Genomic DNA, 21,600 nt, shown 5'->3' on the forward strand with positions numbered 1-21,600 from the left:
TTGGATGCCGATTTTAGCAGTAATTATATACGAATGTTCCTTTACAGTTAAATGGCTTTCCTGCAGCAACTGCACCACTATTTGTGGAGGAATGTGTTTCAGATCTAGTAGTGGGAATTTCCATGTATGGATATGGCAAAGGATTTGTGATTCCCATGAATTTAAAGTTAATTGCTGTATTATCACAGACAGATGTGTAGATGTTATTGCCAACATTCAATAATAGACCGACTTCATCTTGTTTTAACATCAGTTTACCAAATCTGCAGCACTAATCCCCGTTTTTGAAGCAACTGTTTCAGAGCAATAAGTTCATTGCAGTAATTGTAGTTGACAACAACCCTCTTAAGCTACAGTTACTCTAGTTAAGAGAATAGAATCGGTTACATACTGTCGGTTTGGCCAAAACTGCCAACACAGCAACACCACTAACGTGAACTCATTTTACTCATCAGTCAAAACAAAGCCATTGTTTCGTAAAAAGAAGAGTTTTATTTCATTTTTAACAAAGCCCAATACAGATTCAAAGCAAAACTGGGGAACACTGGCAATCTCAATCCAATCGTTTTTGGGACGCCAACACCAAAGAGGAGCTTCAAATAAAAAGGACAACAATAAAAACAACAATACTACCCAGAAATGGGGTAAAGAAATAATGGTGCATGTTGTCAAACTTAAGAAAAATTGACAAAGGGAATCAAAATGTTCATGCCAGCAGCTGCTGAGGATCTAAATGTCAAATATGAGACACACCTGTTTGGAGGAAGGGAGGGGAATAAAAAAGGAAAAAGACAATTCCTATAAATGTCTTACATTTAAAGTTGTGAATGAGTAATTTGGTCAAATGTGTTAAACTAGTCTGTGTGTAAATAACGAAAATTGTGAATTAAAACTAAGCTGTCCTCCGTGGTTTGTACATGTAGACTGTTCCCAAGAGAACAAGTTGTGTCCAAGATGGAAATTAAAGTAAAGTGTCACGCCAACAAAAAACGGGAAAACTATCAAAATCAGATTCTGTTAATGTCTCTACAACTAGTTTTCTACAGATACGTTCAACAGGTTCACCTGACAGCTGTGATGACATGTTGAAGGGTTACAAAATATATTGTGAGTAATACAGTTTGTGATTTTTCACGTCATAGTTTACGTGGTCTGGCGCACTTGTATCGTAGACTTGTAAAAGCCAAATTTAGGGTGTGGGAATAGAGCACGTGGCTCTTTGTTTTCCTTCTTTTAGGGGTTATGAAATATTATGTTACCATCTGAAATGAGCCGATCCACCCATGTAAACACAGTGATTTTCTGATACAGAAAAAATAGTAAGTGTACAATGTATATTGATCTTTAATAGCAATATCCACCAGTTGAAAACACCAGTCTGCTTTGATATATTCTCATATGGGAACAAATATATTTTATAACAAAATAAATCTATACTGTTGTTTCTGTGATGGTAGATAAGGGTCGTACAATCCCATCAGCCTGACCTTCTTTGTCCGTTTTAACAAAGAACTGCATGTAGGCTTAGCTCTGTCGGAAATAGTACTTGTGACTAAAGCAGCTCAAATACTCAAAAGGCTCTGCCTGAGAAGAAAACATTAGTTTGAAGCCAAAAAAAACCCAAAAAACTTTCATCTGTATACCAGTTGTTAAAGTAATTTATAATAAAGTATGTTTCTATCATCTTTAAAAATCATAAGCATTTTTTTAAACTGTATCTTGGCATTTTGACAAAATATCCTCTTGGATATTTACACAGGAACAAAAAATACTTTTCAAGCACTAAAACAAGCTTATATTGTGGGTTTGCAACAGAATAAAACAATTCTGAAATAAAAATGGAGAAAGGTTTGCATAGCAGATCAGGATACAACTAAAGAGGAACAAATCCTTTTTGGTATGAGTCATGACTGCACATTTTCACATATGTACATGAAAGAATAGTCCATTCATAGTTTCTCCCTGCCCACAGTTCAAATCAAGTTTACGTATGCACTGTAATGCTCATCAGTGAGAAGGCAGAATGTGGGTACTTGTCCTCTCTGCTCTTCTAATAAAAGTCCATAGGAGTTTCTTAAAAAAAAAAAAAAAGAAAGAAAAAAAAAAAAGAAACTTTGTTTTGTTTTTTTAAAAGTGCCATTTTGCTACATTTGTCAGCTGATCCATGGTCTGCTACTGAACAGTTAATACAAGCAAAGTGTTACACAGCCCTCCAATATCACAGAGTTTCCTGATTCTATGAGATTTGGTCACATGGACAGTCTCGCACACACACACACACACGCACACACAACAGGGGAAGAAGGGGAAAAAGGAAAAACAAAATTTGTAGCCGGTGAGTTCTGTTGCGATTTGATAATCCAGCTGGTAAAGCTTTTGGGAACAGGGGGAAAAAACAAAACAAAAACAAGCACCATAAGGAGAAGGCCTCAAATGTCCTCCGCTGGGCGAGTTCAGCAGTGTTCGCTCGATTCTGTGCTCCCACAAAAAGCAAAAAGGGAAAAAAAATCTACATTCAGACTCGCCTCAGGCTCATGGTTTAGGCAAAGTCACTGAAATGTTTCAGGCTTTGTTGTGTCTTTTCCTCCAACTTCAAGTCCGAGTCCGGCTATCGAAGCCTTAATCATGGTGGTCGAAACATGTCTCCAACTTCCATGGGGCCTTAATCGTCAATATGGATGCGTCCGGGTCCTCATCGTCTCTGTTGAGCGTACACAGGGTACGCTAGTGTCACATTCAGAGAGTCATTGTGCTGGACCAAAGACGTGTGCTGGTAGTGAAGAACGAGTTCTTTTAATGAGTTGTACAGGTTATAAGGTTCAGCGAAGCCGTACCCTGTGGGGGTCTTGTTGATGACACAGTGTTTCACCTCGCCGTCCACACTGCAAAGAGAGGACAGGAGTCACAACCTGCTCTGTGATGCTCTCCATCAACTTTAAAACTAGTTCATTCAGTGGTGGCTGAAGCCGTAACAGCAGGTAGACATTTCAACACTAAAACTACAATTCTTTGCTACGTAACAGCCAGATACGTACACCACACTGCAGGCGTAGCATCCCGCTTTGCTGCTGTCTCGAACCAGGAATGTTCCGTCTCTCTTGCCCTGGAGGATCGCCTCCGCCTGTAATCGATTGATGTTGCCCAGCTTCCAGGTCCGCTCATCATGATGAGGAAGGTCTTCATCATCGTCCACCATAGAATATTGACTAAAAACACAAAACAAATATAAGTTGTCATGAAAAACGCACATTTTTTTGTCCAGCGAGTGGATGATTGACACTCGCTAACTTACTCTTCTGTGCTCTCGTTCTTGATTCCCAGCCACTCGTTGAGTTTTTTCTGCCTGACTCCCTTCTGGGTCAACCACCTACAAAGAGAAAAGTCATGGACATTAGAAAGCAGGACAGACCAATTTTGATTTCCCTCAGAGGGAAGACTAGTTTCCGATGTAGCCAGGATGCTGTTCGGGCATTGCACTTACATGAGATACTGGTCTCTGGTCTTGCGGAGCTGGATGAGGTCAGGCTTGATGCTGTTCATCCTCTTGTCAATCTCCCTGTAGTCTGCTGCCTGTTTCTTCAAGTCTTCTTCCAGCCTGCGCTTGCTGTCTACTATTTCACTAATCCTCGATTTCAACTTCTCGTAATTTCCCATGATCCTGGAAGGAGAGGAAAAAAGGATGAGTTCTGAGCAGAGCAAGCATTTTGTTATCAGCTGATGCACAACAAAGTGTGGTCTGTTCTTACCTCTGAATCTCTTTTTCATTGCCTTCTCTCCTGAATTTCTCAATATACTCCTTGCTGTAGCGCTCTTGTGTTTGGCATTGCTCCTCGAATATTTTGATAGTTTCATTGAAAGCCTCTATCGCCGTCCTTTTCATTTGGATTTCCTGCGAGCAGAAGCACAGTGTTAAGCACTTGACCTACAAACACTGCAATAACACTCTTGATGCTAGGTGTGGGGTGGTACTCACTTGTGATGTTCTGGTGTACTCTTCATAGAGACGGTCGTACTCTTTGTTCTTTTCTTGGTATTGCTGGTGGTACTCGCAGAGCTTCCTGCCCACAGCTTCGATGTTGTCCTCTTTTACCACTTGATCCTAAAGAAAGAGTCACAGTCAAATACAGAAAAAGTTGAGGTTCAACTGCTTTAAACACACAGGTGTTTTAATTCTGCTGGGATGCACTGAGCTGCCACCTCACCTGCTGGTGTTTAGACACGGGGTACAGCAGCTTGACGTCTAGCTTGGGGTTGTACTGAGCCAGGGACTCGTTGCGATAGTGGTTGATGAGCTCGACGACTGAGTTGAAGGTTAGTGGATCAGAGAAGCCATATTTGCCATCTCGATGGAATATCTTGATAAGCTTGTTGTTTCCGCCTTTCCTGTAGACGAAACAGCAGCGGCGGTTAAACCAACAGGTCACTAACTACAAATGGATAAACAGTCAATTTGAGGAAACAGAGGACAAGTCACTTACCTCAAAGTCAGAGTGTAGTCTCCGTGCATTTTTGTAGAGGCGTCCCGCACCAAAAACGTACCATCTGCAGTGTCCCTCAGTTTCTCATTGACCTCCTCCCTTGAGATGTCTCCCCAGTACCATTCAGCATCTTGTAGCGCCATGTTGTTGTTCATACCGTTGTTAATCACAGATGTGGGCTTGGGTGGCTTTGGAGGTAGAGCTGCAGGAAAAGGCAGAGAACACAGAACGTAAATAAATCGACTACAATGCGATTAGGCTTATGAGTGTTTGTGTTAAAATAAAGCCGACTCGGAGCTCGAGATCTGGACATTTTAAGGCAGACTTTTAGGGGAACGCTTGCACTGCCTTTAAAATGTTTACTTGATCTTCTTGTAAGTAAATAATTAAAAATAAAAAAAAAACTTTGCTCTTTGAATTTAGGCACACATGCTCGCTCTCATGCATTCTATTCCATGAATAGGGTTGTGGGGAAAGGGAAAAAGAAAAAAAAAGGCTTCCCATGTCCAACAGAGAGGCAGCATTGGTGAGGCAGTGGGAGGAGAACTGAAGCGTGAGTCAGGGAGAATGAATTTCATTCAAGAAATGGAGCCATCTATAAATATTTCCAGCTCCTAACGCAGCAATGAAGCCTTTTTCATGCAGGAAAAAAAATGCGGAGAGAACAGCAGAAAAAGATGGCTGCACAACATTTTACAGTAAAATAGGACAGACTGAAATCCTAATGACCCTTTAAGCCTTTACCAGCAGGAAAGGCTGCGCTTTAACGCAGGATAACCAGATTCTCTTCTACCATCAGTAAATCAATTAAACTCTTAAAGCTGGAGCTCACCGTGAAGCTACCAGTAGCAGAGATAAGGCAGTCGGCTATTTTTAAACCCCACAAATCTGCACTGCCGTTGTTCGCTGCCACTGCATTCACAACCCTCCTGCTGCAATGGACCTTGCAGAACTTTGCACACTGAAACCACAAGCACTGTGCACACAGCTACAACCGTGACATAGATTTCAAATGTTTCCATTCTGCGCAAATGCAACCTACCAATCCGACCACAGCGCTTCTCTGCATACTGCCTGCCTTCCAACCTGATCACACTTTGTCTCCAGATTACTAGAAATTTCTAACTCGTGTGAAGAAACCAGGCTTCTAAAACCAGAGCCAAACACCTCCACAGACAGACAACTTGCGCTGATCCAATCTCGCCTCTGCTCCACACAAATACTTTATTACAGCCACTTAAACACATACTTGAAAAGCCATTAAGGGCAGCTTGCTCAGTAACGTGTTACATCACTTACCACAGCCAATCAGACAGGGGGTCTGTCACCAACCGCTCCTGCATCTTTCATTTCCTGTTAGTGATGAGGTCATTGTAAAAGTGTCGCCTTTTTAGAACACTCTAAATAGATAACTGAAACGATTGCGTCTCTGCATCAACCAGCACTGCGTCCCGGTGTGCATCCATCTGCGAAAGCAAGCGCGCCGCATCTCTCTGCTAGCAGAGGAGAGAGAAAGGACCTGCTCCCTGTTCCATGCTTCTCCTCTGTCATCCTCTCGCTCTCTATTCAGCTTGTCCACTTGCTCCCCTGCAGGTTACTCGGCCCCTCCTCCCCGCGAGTGTCGTGCGGACATTTAGTCCATCCCACTGCTGGCACTCGTAAAGCCTACTCTGCTGCAGCAGCACGTACGCAGCTAAATTATAATGCCTGGCCCGGTCAGCGGCACCCAGAGCTCCAAAATACGTCTGTAATCCCACAGCGTGACGCTCAGCATGACAGGGATAGCTCCCTTGATTTCCTGAGTGAAATTAAAATAGCCCCAGTTCTTGGTAAAGGTAGAAGATTCAAGTGAAAGCAATTGTTGTCCTTAGTTCAATTGAGGGACAGTTGGTGGAAATTTTAGACGCTTAAGTTATATAGTTCACATCAACTACAAATGAGGAAAAAAGAACAGGTTTTAATGTTTGAGTAAGACCTAAGTGAACAAACCTGTTCCTCCGCACTTTGATAGAAAAAAAAAAATTCCCAAAGATACAACAGTGGATTTAAAAAGACTTTAACATCAACCAGCCATTGTCCACCATAGCTATAAACTACTTAAATGTTCAAGAGCCTCTTTTGTCTGATCTTAATGCAGAGGTTCATGCGCACTCTCCAAGTATGGCCCATAACTCATAAGCATGAGCAGTTGCCCGAGGCAAGTTTGCTGCTAGCAAAGATTGAAGTCTTACTAAAACACAAACCTATTATTCCTGTTCTGTCTTTTCTAAGCTGTGACATTTGTGTCTTAATCTTACGCATGAGGCCCATTTCGTTATAGCCTGAAGGGAAACGCAGCAGAACACACAATGTTCCACTTTTGACACTTTTATAAGACAAGACCTGAAACATCAAACTTACGTTGCAAGTTGTGCATGTCTTGAGGAATCAGTTCTCTCTTCTTTGCAGCTTCTCTTTTATTCCCAAACAATAAAGTAAATCCAACAGAGTTAGTTTCAAGTCCTTCTGTAAAGCTCCATTTCATAGTTTAGACCAGTGAGTACATAGACGTGGTCTGTTTTAATTCTTAAAAGGTCACGGCTTTGTGTGCCTCTTAATGAAATCCAGGTAATCCGCTCGACGTGAAGCAGGTGCCGCATGCGACTGTCTCACTGACTGACTGCTCAGTTCCTGCTGAAGGTGCGGTAAAGGGCTGAGTCTCTCTGTCTTTCCCTTTCTGAGCCCTGTGAGGCGGAGGCCTGCTCACGTGTAGTCACAAAGTTAATGATTAGCAGGAGCCGCTCCAGTGTCGATGCAGCCTGTTCTGAAAGCAGCCACTTGTGCCAGCTGCGTTGGTTTGTGTGTCTCTCTATGCTCTTTGGTCACTCCCTCTTTCTGTTTGTAAAGGCGGGGGCAGAGGCTTGGGGGTGGGGAAGGAGGGGGGCAGTCTTATGATTAACTTGCAAAGTTTCAAATATTTGCTGAGTTGAGCACTTTGAGACAGGGAGGACATGTGGACATCCACTGAAGGGGGAGGCAAGTGGCCCTAGAACTACAAGCAGCCCTGAGTTAACAAGAAGTGCTCTGTGGAGCAGGCCGACTTTCCAGCCAACCAAATCTAAGTGGGCCTTTTGTCGCTTACTTAAAATAGGAATGCAGTAACTGGGAGGAGGCACACACACGCGCGCGCATACAGGTCATTCACAGAAATGCATGCATGTCCCATACATGTGTGTTTAGAAAGTAGGTTATTTACCCGTACTATTTGCATTAGACAGGTGACTGAAACCAGTCTGGCCCGACTAAACATTGCCATGTGTTACACTGGGTACAGTCTTTATGGGTATGTGCAGAACCAACAAAAAGCATTTCAGGGTTTCTCTCTTGCCTGCCCGACTATTCAGTCAGCCATCCATCAAGCCTACAGCCAAAGAGCTCCCTGCAGGTGCAAATCACTGACAGCTGAGAGCAGACCATGCACAGGAGCGTTATAAATAGTCCTAACAGGTAATAAAAAGTTTAAGCAGCCACAGTCAGTGCTGGGCCTCTGGGCCAGCCAATGACACCGCTCCCAACTAGAGCTGTAAAAACAGAACTGCCATGCAATGCTCTGCTGTCTCAAATCACCAGACCAGCTTTGTCTGTATGCAGTCCACTGCAGTAACACGAACAAAACCAGACTTGCACGAATCTGTCATCTATACCGTTGGAGGCACATGCTACATAACAGCAAAAGCCAGAGGAGAGATGAAAAAATAAATAAAAATGTGCTCCAAGAACAACCCAGAATCTTACTGAAGATTTTACATCACATGCAAATTCCCCAATTTTCATATTCATGAGGCTGACAAAAATAAAGCTAGACCGAGAAATACTGTTCTAACACAAGTTGCTACTTTGTAGTCATTAAATTCCAGTGAGAACCTTTTACATAATACCATTTCATTGCATAAAAAAATCATTTATCTGCAACATGGAAATATGCTAGTTCAGAAAGAAAACTTTTCATGCTTTACAAACTGAGCAGACCTAATTCAAACTATTCCACAAAGACTCAACTTAGAACACTTGTTTCTACTAATAAGCACATGCTAAAAAAATCAACTCGCTTTAGCGCCATAATATGAGTAACTTTCCAATCATTGGGTACTTTGTGGTTCCCTACAACTGCAGCAGCACTAAGTCTCGACCCTACTCTTCAAGCTATTAATAGCTTAGGTCTCAGTCAGTGCTGTGCACAGTCAATGCAGAGCATACATTTGTGTTCTTCTTTCAATGTAAATCCTGCACAAGTTCCTTACAGCTTTCAGTTAGATCAGTAATGCAATGCACAACATCCTTTCCATCTACTTTTCCTTTTTAACTGAATTCATTTTTTTAACCGTTTACTTTCATGCCCTGAGCACCCAGAGTAGTAGGAACAGCACTTAGTAGTTTTGTGATGGGTGAAAAATCGAGCAAAAATACAGCAGTCAATTACCTGGTGCAGCTTGACTGTCACTCCACTCACTGGTCACCAGAACCTCAATGATCTTGATGTGAGAATCCAGACTGGGTTCACAACTGTGAGGGGGACAAAAAAGCAAGGTAAACAAAGTTTGTTTCAGAGCCAAGGTGACAGTCACTGCTGCTCTGTGCAGTTTTCAATCAGATAGCAATTCAGGCTTAGCTACTTTAATTGTGCAGCACAGCTGGTAAGCAGAAAGGCTCCAACCTACATCCGTGTACAGCTAAAACACATGAATGTGTGATACACTGCAGTGCATGTCTTGCCATTTCTTGACTAAGCCTGCATGCTTATCTGTCTGCTGACTGAGTGCCTATCTTTTACAAACCAAAATATGCAGCATAAGCCTTACACTCCCAAAACCCACCTGGTGGCCTGTTGTCTGAAAAACACAGGGCTGAAGATCTCGCCCAGCGATCTGGCACTGAGCAGGTTCTTGGAACCGTTTTGGCACACTCTAGCAAAATGCCTTAGCAGACAGTGGAGAGTCAGCCAGTACTGGGGAGGCCGGCCTGGGGCGCTGGCAAAGCGACGTAGTAGCTGGGCACATTCCTCAGGATTCACCACCTCTGTTGAAGATGAGAATAGCCAAAACGTTCAGGAAGACAGGAGATAAAGTGCCCTACTTTAAAGTCTTCTGCAGTTAAAAAGCAGCACAAAATGAAAGCTCTCTTTACACAGTAAAGAAATGGAAAAAGGAGTCATGTGCAATAAAGACTTGAAAACCGCAGAGACACTGTGTGGTTGACAATGAGCATAAGGTACACTGGCAGGTGATTGGCTGCTCAGAGATGCTAGAGATAAACTTTCAGGCTTGTTTTAGTTCCTATTAACCGCAGATATCCTGTTTCTGGCCATGTGACAGCAAGAGAATGCAGCGCGGCATAACACTGAGAATTTCTTCTTTTCCCCTCTGCTTGCAACAGACAGCAAGACAAAGGTTAAGAAAATGTGCTAAAATACACAATTAGAAATAAATACATAGATTTATATTTCTTATTTTCTTAAAGGACCCATAGACGTTTTAGAAAATAAAAGCTAATTTTACACAAACAAAAAGAAAAAAAGAAGTCCTCAGACACAATGGGTACTGATGAGGTCTTGTGGTTTAGTGTTCATGAGTACATGATGTTCAGCAACAGGGCACGAGTACATTACGTCAGCACTTCTCTTTAGGCCAACTTGTACAGTCAACAAATGACCACTGAAACTGTGAGGGAACCTTCTGTTCTCACCTTTAGCACTGTGAACCATCTGAGCATATATTGCAGTGGGGATGATGGGTTGGGGAAGATCCTGCAAGTACCTACGCAGACCGTCACACAGGACTGGAAGCTCCAGGTGATCCAAGTCTGCAGATGGGGGGTCTGAAATGCAGAACGGCACAAAGACGCACGCTTGAACTCACTTCAGTAAAGTGAAACGTAGGTTTAACTATAGCACAGACTCTTCTGGGCCAACAGACTGTTATGCACACACTTAGAAACCTTTTTTTATGCACCCCACTCATTTTTTCCACTCAGACTTCCTCTTCATATAGGCTTATAAAACACATGATAAAAAGAGCTACTTACCACAATCAAAATACTGCCTGACTTCAAGTCCAGCACCAGCGGTAAATGTTCTATATAATGTGGGGTTATCCAGACCTACAAAATAATTAATGAAACATACTGTAGAAACATAACATGCCAAATAAATGCCAACAAAAATACGAAATTGATTCAGTCAAGCTCACCTTTAATCTCAATTGCTTCCAGCAGTTTGATCAAAATGGGTGGAGCAATCTCTGGAAGGGAAAACTGCTCCGTCAAGTCGGGCAAGCAGAAACCTAAAGATTTTAAAAAAATAAAATAAAATAAAATAATTTATTTTTTTAAATAAATAAAACAAGCAATTTCAGTTTGTGTAAACAGAGTGAAAATCCTCCCACCAAGGCTTAGTACAAATCCAGCGTCATACCTGTGAACCAAATTAATAAATATGCTGGCACCACACAATTTGCTAATAACAGTTGAATAATTACATTTTAGCACCCCTGCCCTTCCCAAAACACAAAAGCCAGCAAAGCAAGAAGAGAAAATGTTTCTACATCCAACCTATGCTTTCCAAATCAAACAACAACACAATCACGACCAAGACAATCAGTTGCCCTATGCTGTTGGCTGTTTGCAAAACAGACACGGTTTTAAGGGGATTTCACTAAGCTCATTTCTTCGAGGTGAGTGCTGACAATGGCTGGTTTTACTTTCAAAACTGAGTCCCACACGGCAGAATTTAGTTACACCTTTTGGAGATTGTTCTATTTTTTACTCTTATGCTACTGTACCACAACGAATTCCCTTTGTAAGATCAAAAAAGTATCTATAGTTTATGTGTAACCAAATAAAGATATCAACTGGCCAGTCAGTTAAATACAGTTAATCCTGTGATGACTGTTCGTGTGACCTTAAATGGTAAGGGGCTGCCATTCATCTGCACCAGCAAAGACAGATTAGATTCTTGACTCCTCAGAACTTCAAAGGAAGCAGGTACAAGACCAATGAAGTGGCTTCAAAAGTAAAATGTGAGTATTTATAAAAGGCTGTTTCAACAGGAGGTGCTGAGCACTGAAGCTAGGGTTTGGCAGACCAAGGAACTAAGCAAATATCCTGTGATATGAGGTAAGCCAGGTCTGACTTCTTTTTTTTTTTTAACTTATTTTTCCTTCAGAACTTTGCACCCAGGTGTGGACATGAAAGCAGGAGGGGAGTTGGCAAATCTAAATAAAATCTTCGCCAAGGCATATTTTGAAAAGGCTTTTTTCATGAAAGGCTCAACTGTTCAACATCAGGTCTGCAGTTTCAAAATGCTGCAAAACTATGAATGGGACCCTTTCTCTTAACATTTTTTTTTCTTTCCACCTAAAAGTGATTACTTTTTTGAATCAGGCATTAAAGGCCAAGTACTGGTGTGGCTAATACATAGACGCATAGGGGTTATTGAAAAGCTACCCTTTTGCATGAAAGAGGGTTCAGTCAGTTAAATAATAAATTCTGAACCACATTCTCTGGCTAGGGCAGGACCCAGGCTGCCTTGTTGTGTGTCAAGTACATGTATTAGTAAAGCCTTTCAAACCAGAGAACACACAAAAATCCACTTTGGACAACTGGTCATCTGGAAGATGTTATTGGAAATACAAACTGAAAGGGAATGGAGGGGGGAGGAAGGTTTCTCAGAAGTTAGTGTTCCATCTCAGACTTTGCAAAGTTTCCTGAAATAGAGATCGAGACATGCAGTGCAGCCATCACACACCTTGGAAATGTAATCTTTCTCCCAGACAAGATATCCAACACGATCTTCCTTCTACAGCCAAAAGGTTTTCTGAGAAACCAAATTCACAACCTGAAGTTAAATTTAGAACACCGACCCACCCGCTGTCACAATGTTCAAAAAGCACATGACAGCACGATGCATGGAATTTTTAAACAATAAATCACAAATATGTGTAAGGAACAAGCAAATTTTCACACATTTACTTAGACTAAAAAACACTAAACACTTGAAAATGATTAATACATTGATATACAAACAGCTGCTCGTACTTCTGCACAGCTTGGAAACAAACCAAAAAACAAGGAGAATCTTCCAACTGATCCTCCAGCCTATTTATTCCTACCACAGTCAGCCTCTGAGGGACACGGGTCAGGAAGGATATAGAGTTGCTTCTTGGTACTGTCGACAATGTGATCGTTTCGGCACCAATGGAATTGTATCAAGTAGCCGAAGAAATATGGCGGAAATGCTACAAGGTATCAGTGATGATTTCTGAGATGCCTTGGCATGAGATCAAGGCTCAACGTGCCCATACAGGCCAAACCACAACAACATAAAGGGGAAAGGAAAAGAAAGGGGAAAAAAAAAAAGCCCACCTCCAACCTATAATTGATGTGTTCATGGAAGGCAAATTAATTCTAGAAAAACTTTGTAAAAATTGGTAATGAGTAAAAATTGGCTACAGTAAAAGTTATCCATTTCTTTTCTACTGCACATAGATATACCTAACTGTGATAATGGCACAAGATGAATGCAGGTTCTGCAAAACTCCTTACTGTCGCTTATGCAAACTGAATCTCCAACTCTCTCTGGAAAGGTAATTTTAATCCTATTAAACAAACAGGGCCCTCTATGTTTTACAGTAGCATTACTGCACTATTAACACAATGTGCTGGCATTTTTCTGCATTTACAACAGCTGACAGGCTACACTTCCTCAGACTCTCTCCAAGACTTGAATAGAAGCTGGTTTCTGTGGTAACTAGGGTATGGAGACAGAGGCCCCTTGGACGTGCCTCTACACGTCTGCATGTTTGGCAGACCTCATGATATCCCCCAAGGCCTCAGCCCGTCAGTAGTCAGTTAGACAACCGCAGGTTGAGGAAGTCGATGCAGCTGCCACTGGTTCTGCTGTGGTGTGGGGAACAATCTGTCCGGTTCAAACGGCACGTCTGAGCCGAAAGGACTGTGGGCAGAACAGAGCTGGGGCACTACCAGTGCACTAAAGATAGCGCTCACTTTGGATAAATTTAGAAGGCCTGCTCAGGCAACCAACGTTTTAAGCCTATGCATTTCTTCTCGTCTGGCACATTGGTGATAGATCACCACCTAACACATTTTAAAGTAAAAATTGTGCAAAATGTACAAAATAAATTCAAAGTTGTTTGTCTCTACAGTAGCATTTAGTAAGACTAGGTGCCGCTAGTTTATAGTATTACCAAAACCTAAAACCTTTGCAATGCCAAATTCTCTGGATTTTCTGTTGGCATGGGCAGCACTAACATGTCTGAGCATGACTGTGCTGAATAGTGAAGCCCTGAGCTGAATTAGGAAAAAGGGCAGGCAATGTCTCCTCCTGCAGGCTGGAAGATGAAGTGCAAAAGCAAAGTAACAGCCAATGAGGAGACTGTTGCTACAGCTTGGCAATTAACCCTATGAAGCACAGAGCATCAGTGAATCGCAAAAGTAACGCAAGCAGCCAGTTTCCCAACGTGAGATCAAATTTAAGAACCAATGAAGCCTCTCACATCATATTAAAATAAACCAACTCCAAATCTGATAACTTAAATGGCTTGAGCACAATTGTACAACCTGCACTACTGCCCCACTTTAAATTATAAAGTAAAAATGGATGATTAAACAATGTCTTCATTCAAAGATTAGCCACTTTCAATGTGAACTAGCTTGTAATAGTGCACGGATTTATTAAAACCACAGCTACAGTATATTATTTAATTTGAGAATATATTTAAGTTATCAAAAGGCCAAATCAAAACAGGACTAAAACTTTTTATTTTTGTTTGTTCTGATGCAAAAGCCAAATGTTACCAGGGACCATAACTATCATAATCAAATTATTTTTGTTGGTTGGCAAATTACTTATTCAAGAACTTCACCAAGTTGGCCTTGAGCATTTCCAAGAAGAGGTCATCTTAGTCTGGCACCTCTAATAGTACGAAAGTGGGGCATATCATGATCGCTGCTTAACCGCAATAGTTTTGAGATATGCAACTGCAAAGGCTCTTTTTCTGATGACACATTAAGAGGCACAGGAGGGAAAACACAAATATAGCAATTCTTGCCTTAACAGAAGTGACCAGGACTTCTGATGCAAAACAATGCAAACAAACTTCCAGGACAGATATAACTGAATGGAGGAGATGATTTATTGTGTCCACTCCTTAATGCAATGCAACATCTCCAGTGCAGAAGAGCTGCCTGCACACCACACACACACAACTTTCCTGGCACCAATGAAATTGTGTTACTCTCCAATCTCACCTTTGTTTAATTGCACCGAGTCTGTCTGTCTGCTCCTCCCTGCCTTATTTGCTTGCTCCATTTCTTAATCCTGCTAGCAGACATGCTCCGACTCCCGTAAAGAAGATTTGGCAATTCAGACTTCAGCCTCTGAACGGCCTCATGCAATGAAACAGTTATGCACACTTTGATGCACACAAGTCTCACTTGCTTAAACACAGACTTTTTTTTTAATAAATCTGTTATTTTTTTGAGTCCTAGTCTTTTTCCCTGTCACATACTGAGCAGCAGCAGAGTTGTCCCCTTAACTGTAGTGTCTATAACCTCAGTCTGACATTCTCTGAGGCAGACAGAAGGGAGAAAAAAATAAATGTCATGTCCGGCACATCCACACAGATTAAGAACAGGTCACCACTCCTCCCCCACACACACACACACACACACACACACACGTCACTGTTATTTAAAGCAGTTTAACAGTTTTAAGCAACGCTTAAAATTCCTCTTAACTTTACATTTTAAACCGACCAGAGGAAAAATTAAATGCAAACAGTTATTGAAGCTACTACATTATTTGTCTCTGCATCATATATCAGTTTACAATACAAACCATCCATGGAGAAGGCTACAAGAAAGAAAAATTGATGAACATTAGATGGGAAAGGGTAGCTGGTTAATACAGACTAAACTTTAAAATGAAAAATGAAGGGACTGCTCAATAGCAAACTGATGACAAATGGAAAAACTAAAAATGTGAGGGGAAAAACAACTTTGCCATCTTGGGTTTGAATCGGGATGCTAAAACAAACAAAAACACAAAACTAACAAACCCCCTTTCTTTAAGGACAGTCAAAACTAAATTTTATTATATCTGCAATTTAATGATGTGAATGCAAATTTCCTTTGTCACGTGGGCTGCTTTAAACACACTGCATGTGACAAGGCGCCCCTCCCCATTCTGGAAACTATGACAAGTCATAATATATTTAAATCCAGCTCAAGTCTGAGATTCACAGGCACTGGATTTGTCACTGACACGCTTCTCACCTCTGACTAAAGCTTTTTTTTTTTCTCTCCTCTCAACAGCTTCTAAACATACTAATATTCCACCTAGTACAAAAGTCAAATATATTTCCTTTTGCCAGCAGCTTGTCCACTGATAACAATGACAGCACAGAGCAATCGCTAGGGTGCTATTCATCCTCCACCCATTTGTTGTATAGCTGTATTGTGCGTCGAGTTACAGCAATCAGCACTTAGCACAATACAGATTCATCACAAAGGTACAAATCAGTCCACTATGCAGTCTGTACGTACCCCCGACCACCAAATTCCTGGCCCCAGCTGCCTTTAGTCCCACAGAGGAACACTACATCAGAGCAAACTATCATACGATAAACTTCTGCTGTGCTCATTCTGCTGCTGACTTGGATGGATTTAACGAACTGTGACTGTTCTCTGGACAAATGAAAAGAGTATGCCAATTTCAAACCTACGCCAAAGTCATTACATGTATAATTTAAGAGAAAAGTGAGCTCTTGGGGGGGGGGGGGGAGAGAAATGACACTACCAACAGAAAGTGTATTCAATCTAGCAGATGTCAGCCTGAGTGCTAAAGAGGCCCCGAGAAGGAGAGCTGCATTATCTCAAACTCCAGCTATGCAGAGTGCTCTCCCTGAAACGTCTCCTCTGTACAGGCTGCACTCAGCCTTCCAGTAGCCAGCACAGATGCTCCATTAAGTACATCCATTACTAGTTATAAAATCCACATTTCATTTTTTGGTAACCAAAAAAGTCTGCATACACACCAGGAGGCATATTTAGCAGAAAGCTATAAAACATTTCACTGCTTTTTTTTTTTTGGATAAATCCCGCGTACCATAATGTTGTGCACATGAAAACTTCAAACATACTGATAAGGCTCAGACAAGCAGGGGAACACAGCCCGATGCCATCAAATATATCCTTAAACAAGACCGAGCGTGTAGGCTGTACCTAGTGATAGCGTGCAGAGCAACAACCGGTTATTCATACTTATCTAAGTGTGAATTGGGAAAAGAGGGGAAAAAATGCTCATGCTGGCCAACAGATGGGAGGAGAAAAATAAAGTAATTACACACTGAAAACACCGAGGTTAATATTAGGCCATAACATAGTCGCTGTCTAAACAATTTTAACATGCAACGTGCTTGTTGGGCATCAGGAATTACACAATTGGCTACAGACTAAAAGTAGCTACTTGTATTTTTTCTTTTAGTACTGCTCTGACTCAGTTAGCTTATTTGAAATTCCACCTCAGTTACTTCTTTTTCACCATTAAAAGATACATACTAGACGTGAAAGGTGTGAGAAGTTTTTAAACTTGGAGAATTTCAGTTTGGGAACCAACTGTGGATTTTTTAAATTAAATCAAATAAGCAAATGGAGCTCTGAGCTGGTTATTTGCTTTCCAAGTTCCTTCTGCTTGGCAGCACTACACATGTATATTCAGTTAACTGAGAGGCCTAGTAAAAGGAGCAACACTTTAATGTTTATTTTTTTATTTTTTTAAGAAAAAGAAAGGCTGAATGCTGGAATGAGGACTAATAGTTTCCCAGCCCAGCCCTTTAGTCTCTCTCTTTCCCTCTCCACATCTGCTGCACTCATGTAAACCCCCCCTGTGGCTAAGGGAGGAGAGGCCCCTTTCCAAGCCCTCCATTCTCCACCCTTTTCCTGGGACCAGAGCTGATGGTAGGAGCTATCAAAACATTTAAAAAAAAAAAAAAAAAAAAGAAAAGAAAAAAAAGGAGGAAGAAGGAGAAAAAAAATCTCAAGTAGGAGGAAGGGAGCAGGATCCCTTGGTGGTGGGCAATAAATCACAAACACTCCGAGCACAAGACCCTCTTCAAAGCCCCTTGAGCATGCAGATCCCAAGCTCCTCCCAAAGCCCGCAACCTACCCCAATCCCAGCTGCAGCCCCTCTGCCAAGCCCCCAGCTCCACTTCAGCCCTGATCCTCATGCACCCATCCTGAAACTAGCACAGGGACTCTCTTTCCCTTTTACCCACAACTCTGGGCCCTTTCTCCCTCCCCCCCACCCAGCTCACACCACCACCCAGGACACAGCAACTTTTCTTCTCTCAGTGCTACATTTACACTAGGCAGTGCTGCCACTCAACCACAACACATCCATTCAACATATGCCCCTTTTTTAACAAAACAAAACAAAACAAAACCCCAGAAAAAAAACCCCAGAAAAAAACAAGAAAAACAGCTCCTCATTCGCACTGTAGACCACAGCAAAGAATTTCACAATAGCACCACAAATGGCCTAAAAACTAGAAACCTGGCGACTACAGCTGCTCTTTAGGTGAGCAAAAAGCTTCAAGTGCACATTAACACAAGCCACAGAGTCTTTAAAAAGACGAGTTTTAACTGCAGTTCATAGTTGCGGCCTGAGCTGTAACACTGACTCACATTTCAAAGGGTCATTTTGAACTGCAAACATCTCAAAATATTTTTTTTTTTTACCCACAAAAAAATAAATAAAAATAAAATAAAATAATATGCAGATATTCCCCCCCCCACCAAAATATTTCAGCTATAACTTAGATATTCTGTGATGTTAGTAATATGTGATTGATATTTTTAGAGATTTAACAAGGTGTTTAAAAAAAGATCAGAAAATGATTGGTTACATTGCTTTAAAAAAAGTAAAGTAAATTATAGTTTAAATGATGACACAATCGATCAGTTTTGCTTGAGCTAGCTTAACCGCTCCCCTGCTACCAGTGTATACACTGAGCTACACAGGCTTCTCCACACTGGTACGCGAATTGCATTCCCTTAAGATGCAGTTTGAGGACAAAAATGGATGATCTCGGCTGGTAACATATGGCTTGCAGAAAATGCTCTGGTGTACTATATCCAGCATAAACACCAGAGCCCGTGTCCTCTGGGACTGAGCATGGTTCAGTGCAGCTGTACCGCACCAGGCAGAGTTGTTAAACAAAACCCTGTTTTGCAGCATCAGCATCCTGCTGATAACAGATTCACAACTGACTTGCTAAGGTTTTACTTTAACACTTAACTAGTTGTCTGTGTCAGTGGACTACCAGAGAATGCACAAAGACAGATTATGAAAACTGTTGTAGCTTAAACTAGCAAGATATACAGATAGCTCATGCATGTGTCCCCTTATCGTACCGAGATCACACTGCCGTGTATTATGCTGGTAATCCAGAAAAAAAAAAAACCTTCAGAACTTTGAGATAAAGGAGAACAACCATGAATTTGATACCAATAAACATGGTTTAACAGTTCTTGTTTAAACTCACCTTGTTCTGAGTCCGAGTCCATCTCTGACTTGAAGGAGGAGGCTGGAGCTACAGGTAAGGGTCTCAGGGGCCTTGGCTTGGGTGTAGGGGGAGAGATCCATTTCTTCCCAATGTACTCTACATAGGTGCCAGGAAAGTCCCCTTTTTCCTGAGTGGTCTCGTTAAAGCCTGGCAACCAGCCAATCTCATCTGGCCGCTGCTCCAGGCCATCGGTGACCCCAAGAGCCACCAGCTCTCCTTTGCTTACCAACAATATATCCCCAACATGCAGATCAATGTCCTCCTCCCTCTCTTTTTTATAATCATAAAGTGCTCTGTACTGATACCCTTCAGCACTCATATTTGTTTGTTTAAAGTTCACTTGTAAAGATGAGTCTGAACCAGTCTTGTTATTTTTAAGGGGTTTTTTTCTGAGTAACTTAAGCCCAGCTACTCATTTGCTGGTTGAAATGGCTGTTGTTCCAACAAAGCTACAATTTATGATTTTACAGTGAAAACGGTCTCTAGCTTGTCTTCATTCTTTCACAGTTCCCGTCTCTCGCAAATAATTTGCAGCTCTCTTGGTGTGTTGCCTCGCAGTATGTACCCATCAGTAAATGGCCTGCAGCCGTGATCTTGATAATGCTGCCCAGACCTGTAAGATGAGAGGAAAGAGCATTTACAACAGGCAGCACAAGACTATGATGGGCTCCTTACAATGCCAAATGTGAACGAAATATGTTATGCCAAGATTTTACAATATAAATACTGTAGAAGTCTGCAACTTCTCACAGTAGGCCCACAGTATACAGTAAATACATTTAAAATGCACACTTTTATAATGATACGCCATAATGCATTTGTGGCCCTACTTTGCCACATGGCTTCCAAATCATGTCTGCAACAGTTCTAATGCGTGTCATCACTGAACCACTCAGTATTTTTTATTTAAATTTTTTTTAAATCAGCTGCCAACAAAATAACTATTAAAAAGTAAATAATTTACTTTAGAGTAGACTCCATATTGATGACTGTGTAGTTTTATTGGAACATTTACAGTTTCTGGCACACTGAAATCGACTTCTCTGCTACCCTGCCAACATATAGTGGGCTAGCGTTAGCATTATACTTGACAGCTTTATTCTAATGCCGACAGAGTTATATAAATAAATATCACCCTTATTCATAGGTTTAGAGTTTTAAAACGCGCAGGGAGCGAATTTGTGCGTTTAAAAACGTATGTATGGGTCCAGTTTATTCTGCTGGCGGCTTTACAGCCCTGCGGTGCAACTTTACAGCCGCTGCAAAAATGTCGGGGGAGTAGTCAGCTAAGTTAGCTAGCCAACATCAGCCTGCTGCTAAACTAAACCACCACCTAATTAGCTATCAGCTAGGGGAAAACAGGATAAGGGTTTACTAAACGTCTCTATTTAAAACCAGAATCAGATAGCTTAGGCTATTAGCAAGGTTAGAGTTGTAACGAAAAAGTTAGCAGAACAGGGAATTGGAAAAAAAAAACTTTAATGAAAAAAGGAGTGCATGTTAAACCGAGGATGATGATGAGTCGGTTTAAGTAGTTTTAAATAACTCAACAAAATGTAAGTACTTAACAAGAACACGCTTTAATTCTAACTTCATAAGAAATAAAATCTTTGTAGCGAGGTTAAAAACACTGGAGAGCAATAACTTACTCGTACACGGATCCGCAGACGAATGCAACGAGCCCTCTTTCTTCCACACTTAAACACTTCCAATTCGTTATTAAGCTTTAGATTTGCGGTGTGCGAGGATTTAATTGCAGCCGTTGGTGGATCTCTTACGCGCACGGTTGAAAAAGAAAAACTCTCGGCTCGACTTTAAATCCGATTTAATGAGAAGAACAAAATGTTACGACCTACACCCTGCCGACGTGACGGTACAGCTTCACCATCCAGAACAAACGTTCCCTTGAACGTCGCCTCTACGGCCAACAAGGGGGCAAGTACAGAGCGGCATCTCATTGGTCCATCTTTCTGTCAATCAAAAACGCCTCATAATCTATCCAATCGTATTCCTGTTGTGGTGGGCACTCCCCTCTCTGTATACTCTTGCAACTTGAAACACCTGTGGAAATTACATAACTTTTGCACGCAGTCCTACCGTTACCTATGTTCTGTTGGCTGGTTTAATTAAACATCTAGCATATTATTTCCAGAGCTTTATGATTTTAAATCATGCACACTAAAACAGTGTGAAACTAAAGCATAAAAGAGCAAAAATATATTGGGTTGGCTATATTCTTTATTGTCTTATTTTTAATCCACATCTTGAACCTGAAAACTGATATCCACTGAAAGATATAATTGGTATGTGGTAGAGTTGAACTTGGTGTTTCGTCACCATAGTTTCACTTTTTTTGTTTCTATAAATCATGATATCTCCTCAGAATGGAAGGTCCCATAATCTCAGTCACCATCAGAAACACATGACTGTGAATGTGGGTGGCCTAATTATGGCAGGGAAAGAAATCCCTTATCAAGCATAAACCCTACTGTCCTGATTGCGCT

General features: G+C 41.4%; 1 protein-coding gene across 2 annotated transcripts; it reads right to left on the reverse strand.

Moving 5' to 3' along the window:
- Positions 1-2,082: 2,082 nt before the first annotated feature.
- On the reverse strand, positions 2,083-20,999 carry pik3r1 (phosphoinositide-3-kinase, regulatory subunit 1 (alpha)). Of its 2 annotated transcripts, XM_085167095.1 has the most exons (15): positions 20,746-20,999; positions 19,076-19,709; positions 10,703-10,795; positions 10,539-10,613; positions 10,200-10,331; positions 9,332-9,533; positions 8,938-9,020; positions 4,479-4,680; positions 4,203-4,383; positions 3,974-4,099; positions 3,747-3,889; positions 3,482-3,658; positions 3,293-3,367; positions 3,036-3,206; positions 2,083-2,882 (listed from the first exon to the last, which is right to left on the reverse strand). In XM_085167095.1, exons 2-15 carry the CDS (start codon positions 19,413-19,415, stop codon positions 2,693-2,695), a joined length of 2,190 nt encoding a protein of 729 aa, XP_085023221.1. In that variant the 5' UTR covers positions 19,416-19,709; positions 20,746-20,999; the 3' UTR covers positions 2,083-2,692. The 2 variants fall into 2 exon arrangements, with proteins under 2 accessions (XP_085023221.1, XP_085023222.1); XM_085167096.1 differs by lacking the exons at positions 8,938-9,020; positions 9,332-9,533; positions 10,200-10,331; ... (2 more) ...; positions 19,076-19,709; positions 20,746-20,999 and adding an exon at positions 6,879-8,924.
- Between the last annotated feature and the right edge of the window lie 601 nt (positions 21,000-21,600).

Source organism: Neolamprologus multifasciatus, chromosome 7 (assembly GCF_963576455.1).
Source record: "Neolamprologus multifasciatus chromosome 7, fNeoMul1.2, whole genome shotgun sequence".
Taxonomy (NCBI): domain Eukaryota; kingdom Metazoa; phylum Chordata; class Actinopteri; order Cichliformes; family Cichlidae; genus Neolamprologus; species Neolamprologus multifasciatus.

What these genes read in the sequence shown, in the direction of transcription:
- pik3r1 (XM_085167095.1), bottom strand. Translation starts at nt 19,415, where the DNA reads ATGAGTGCTGAAGGGTATCAGTACAGAGCACTTTATGATTATAAAAAA. An exon ending in GGACTCGGACTCAGAACAAG is followed by an intron (nt 10,796 to 19,075) that starts GTGAGTTTAAAC and finishes TAAAATCTTTAG; the next exon opens with GTTTCTGCTTGCCCGACTTG. An exon ending in TGACAGTCAAGCTGCACCAG is followed by an intron (nt 4,681 to 8,937) that starts GTAATTGACTGC and finishes CTTTTCCTGCAG; the next exon opens with CTCTACCTCCAAAGCCACCC.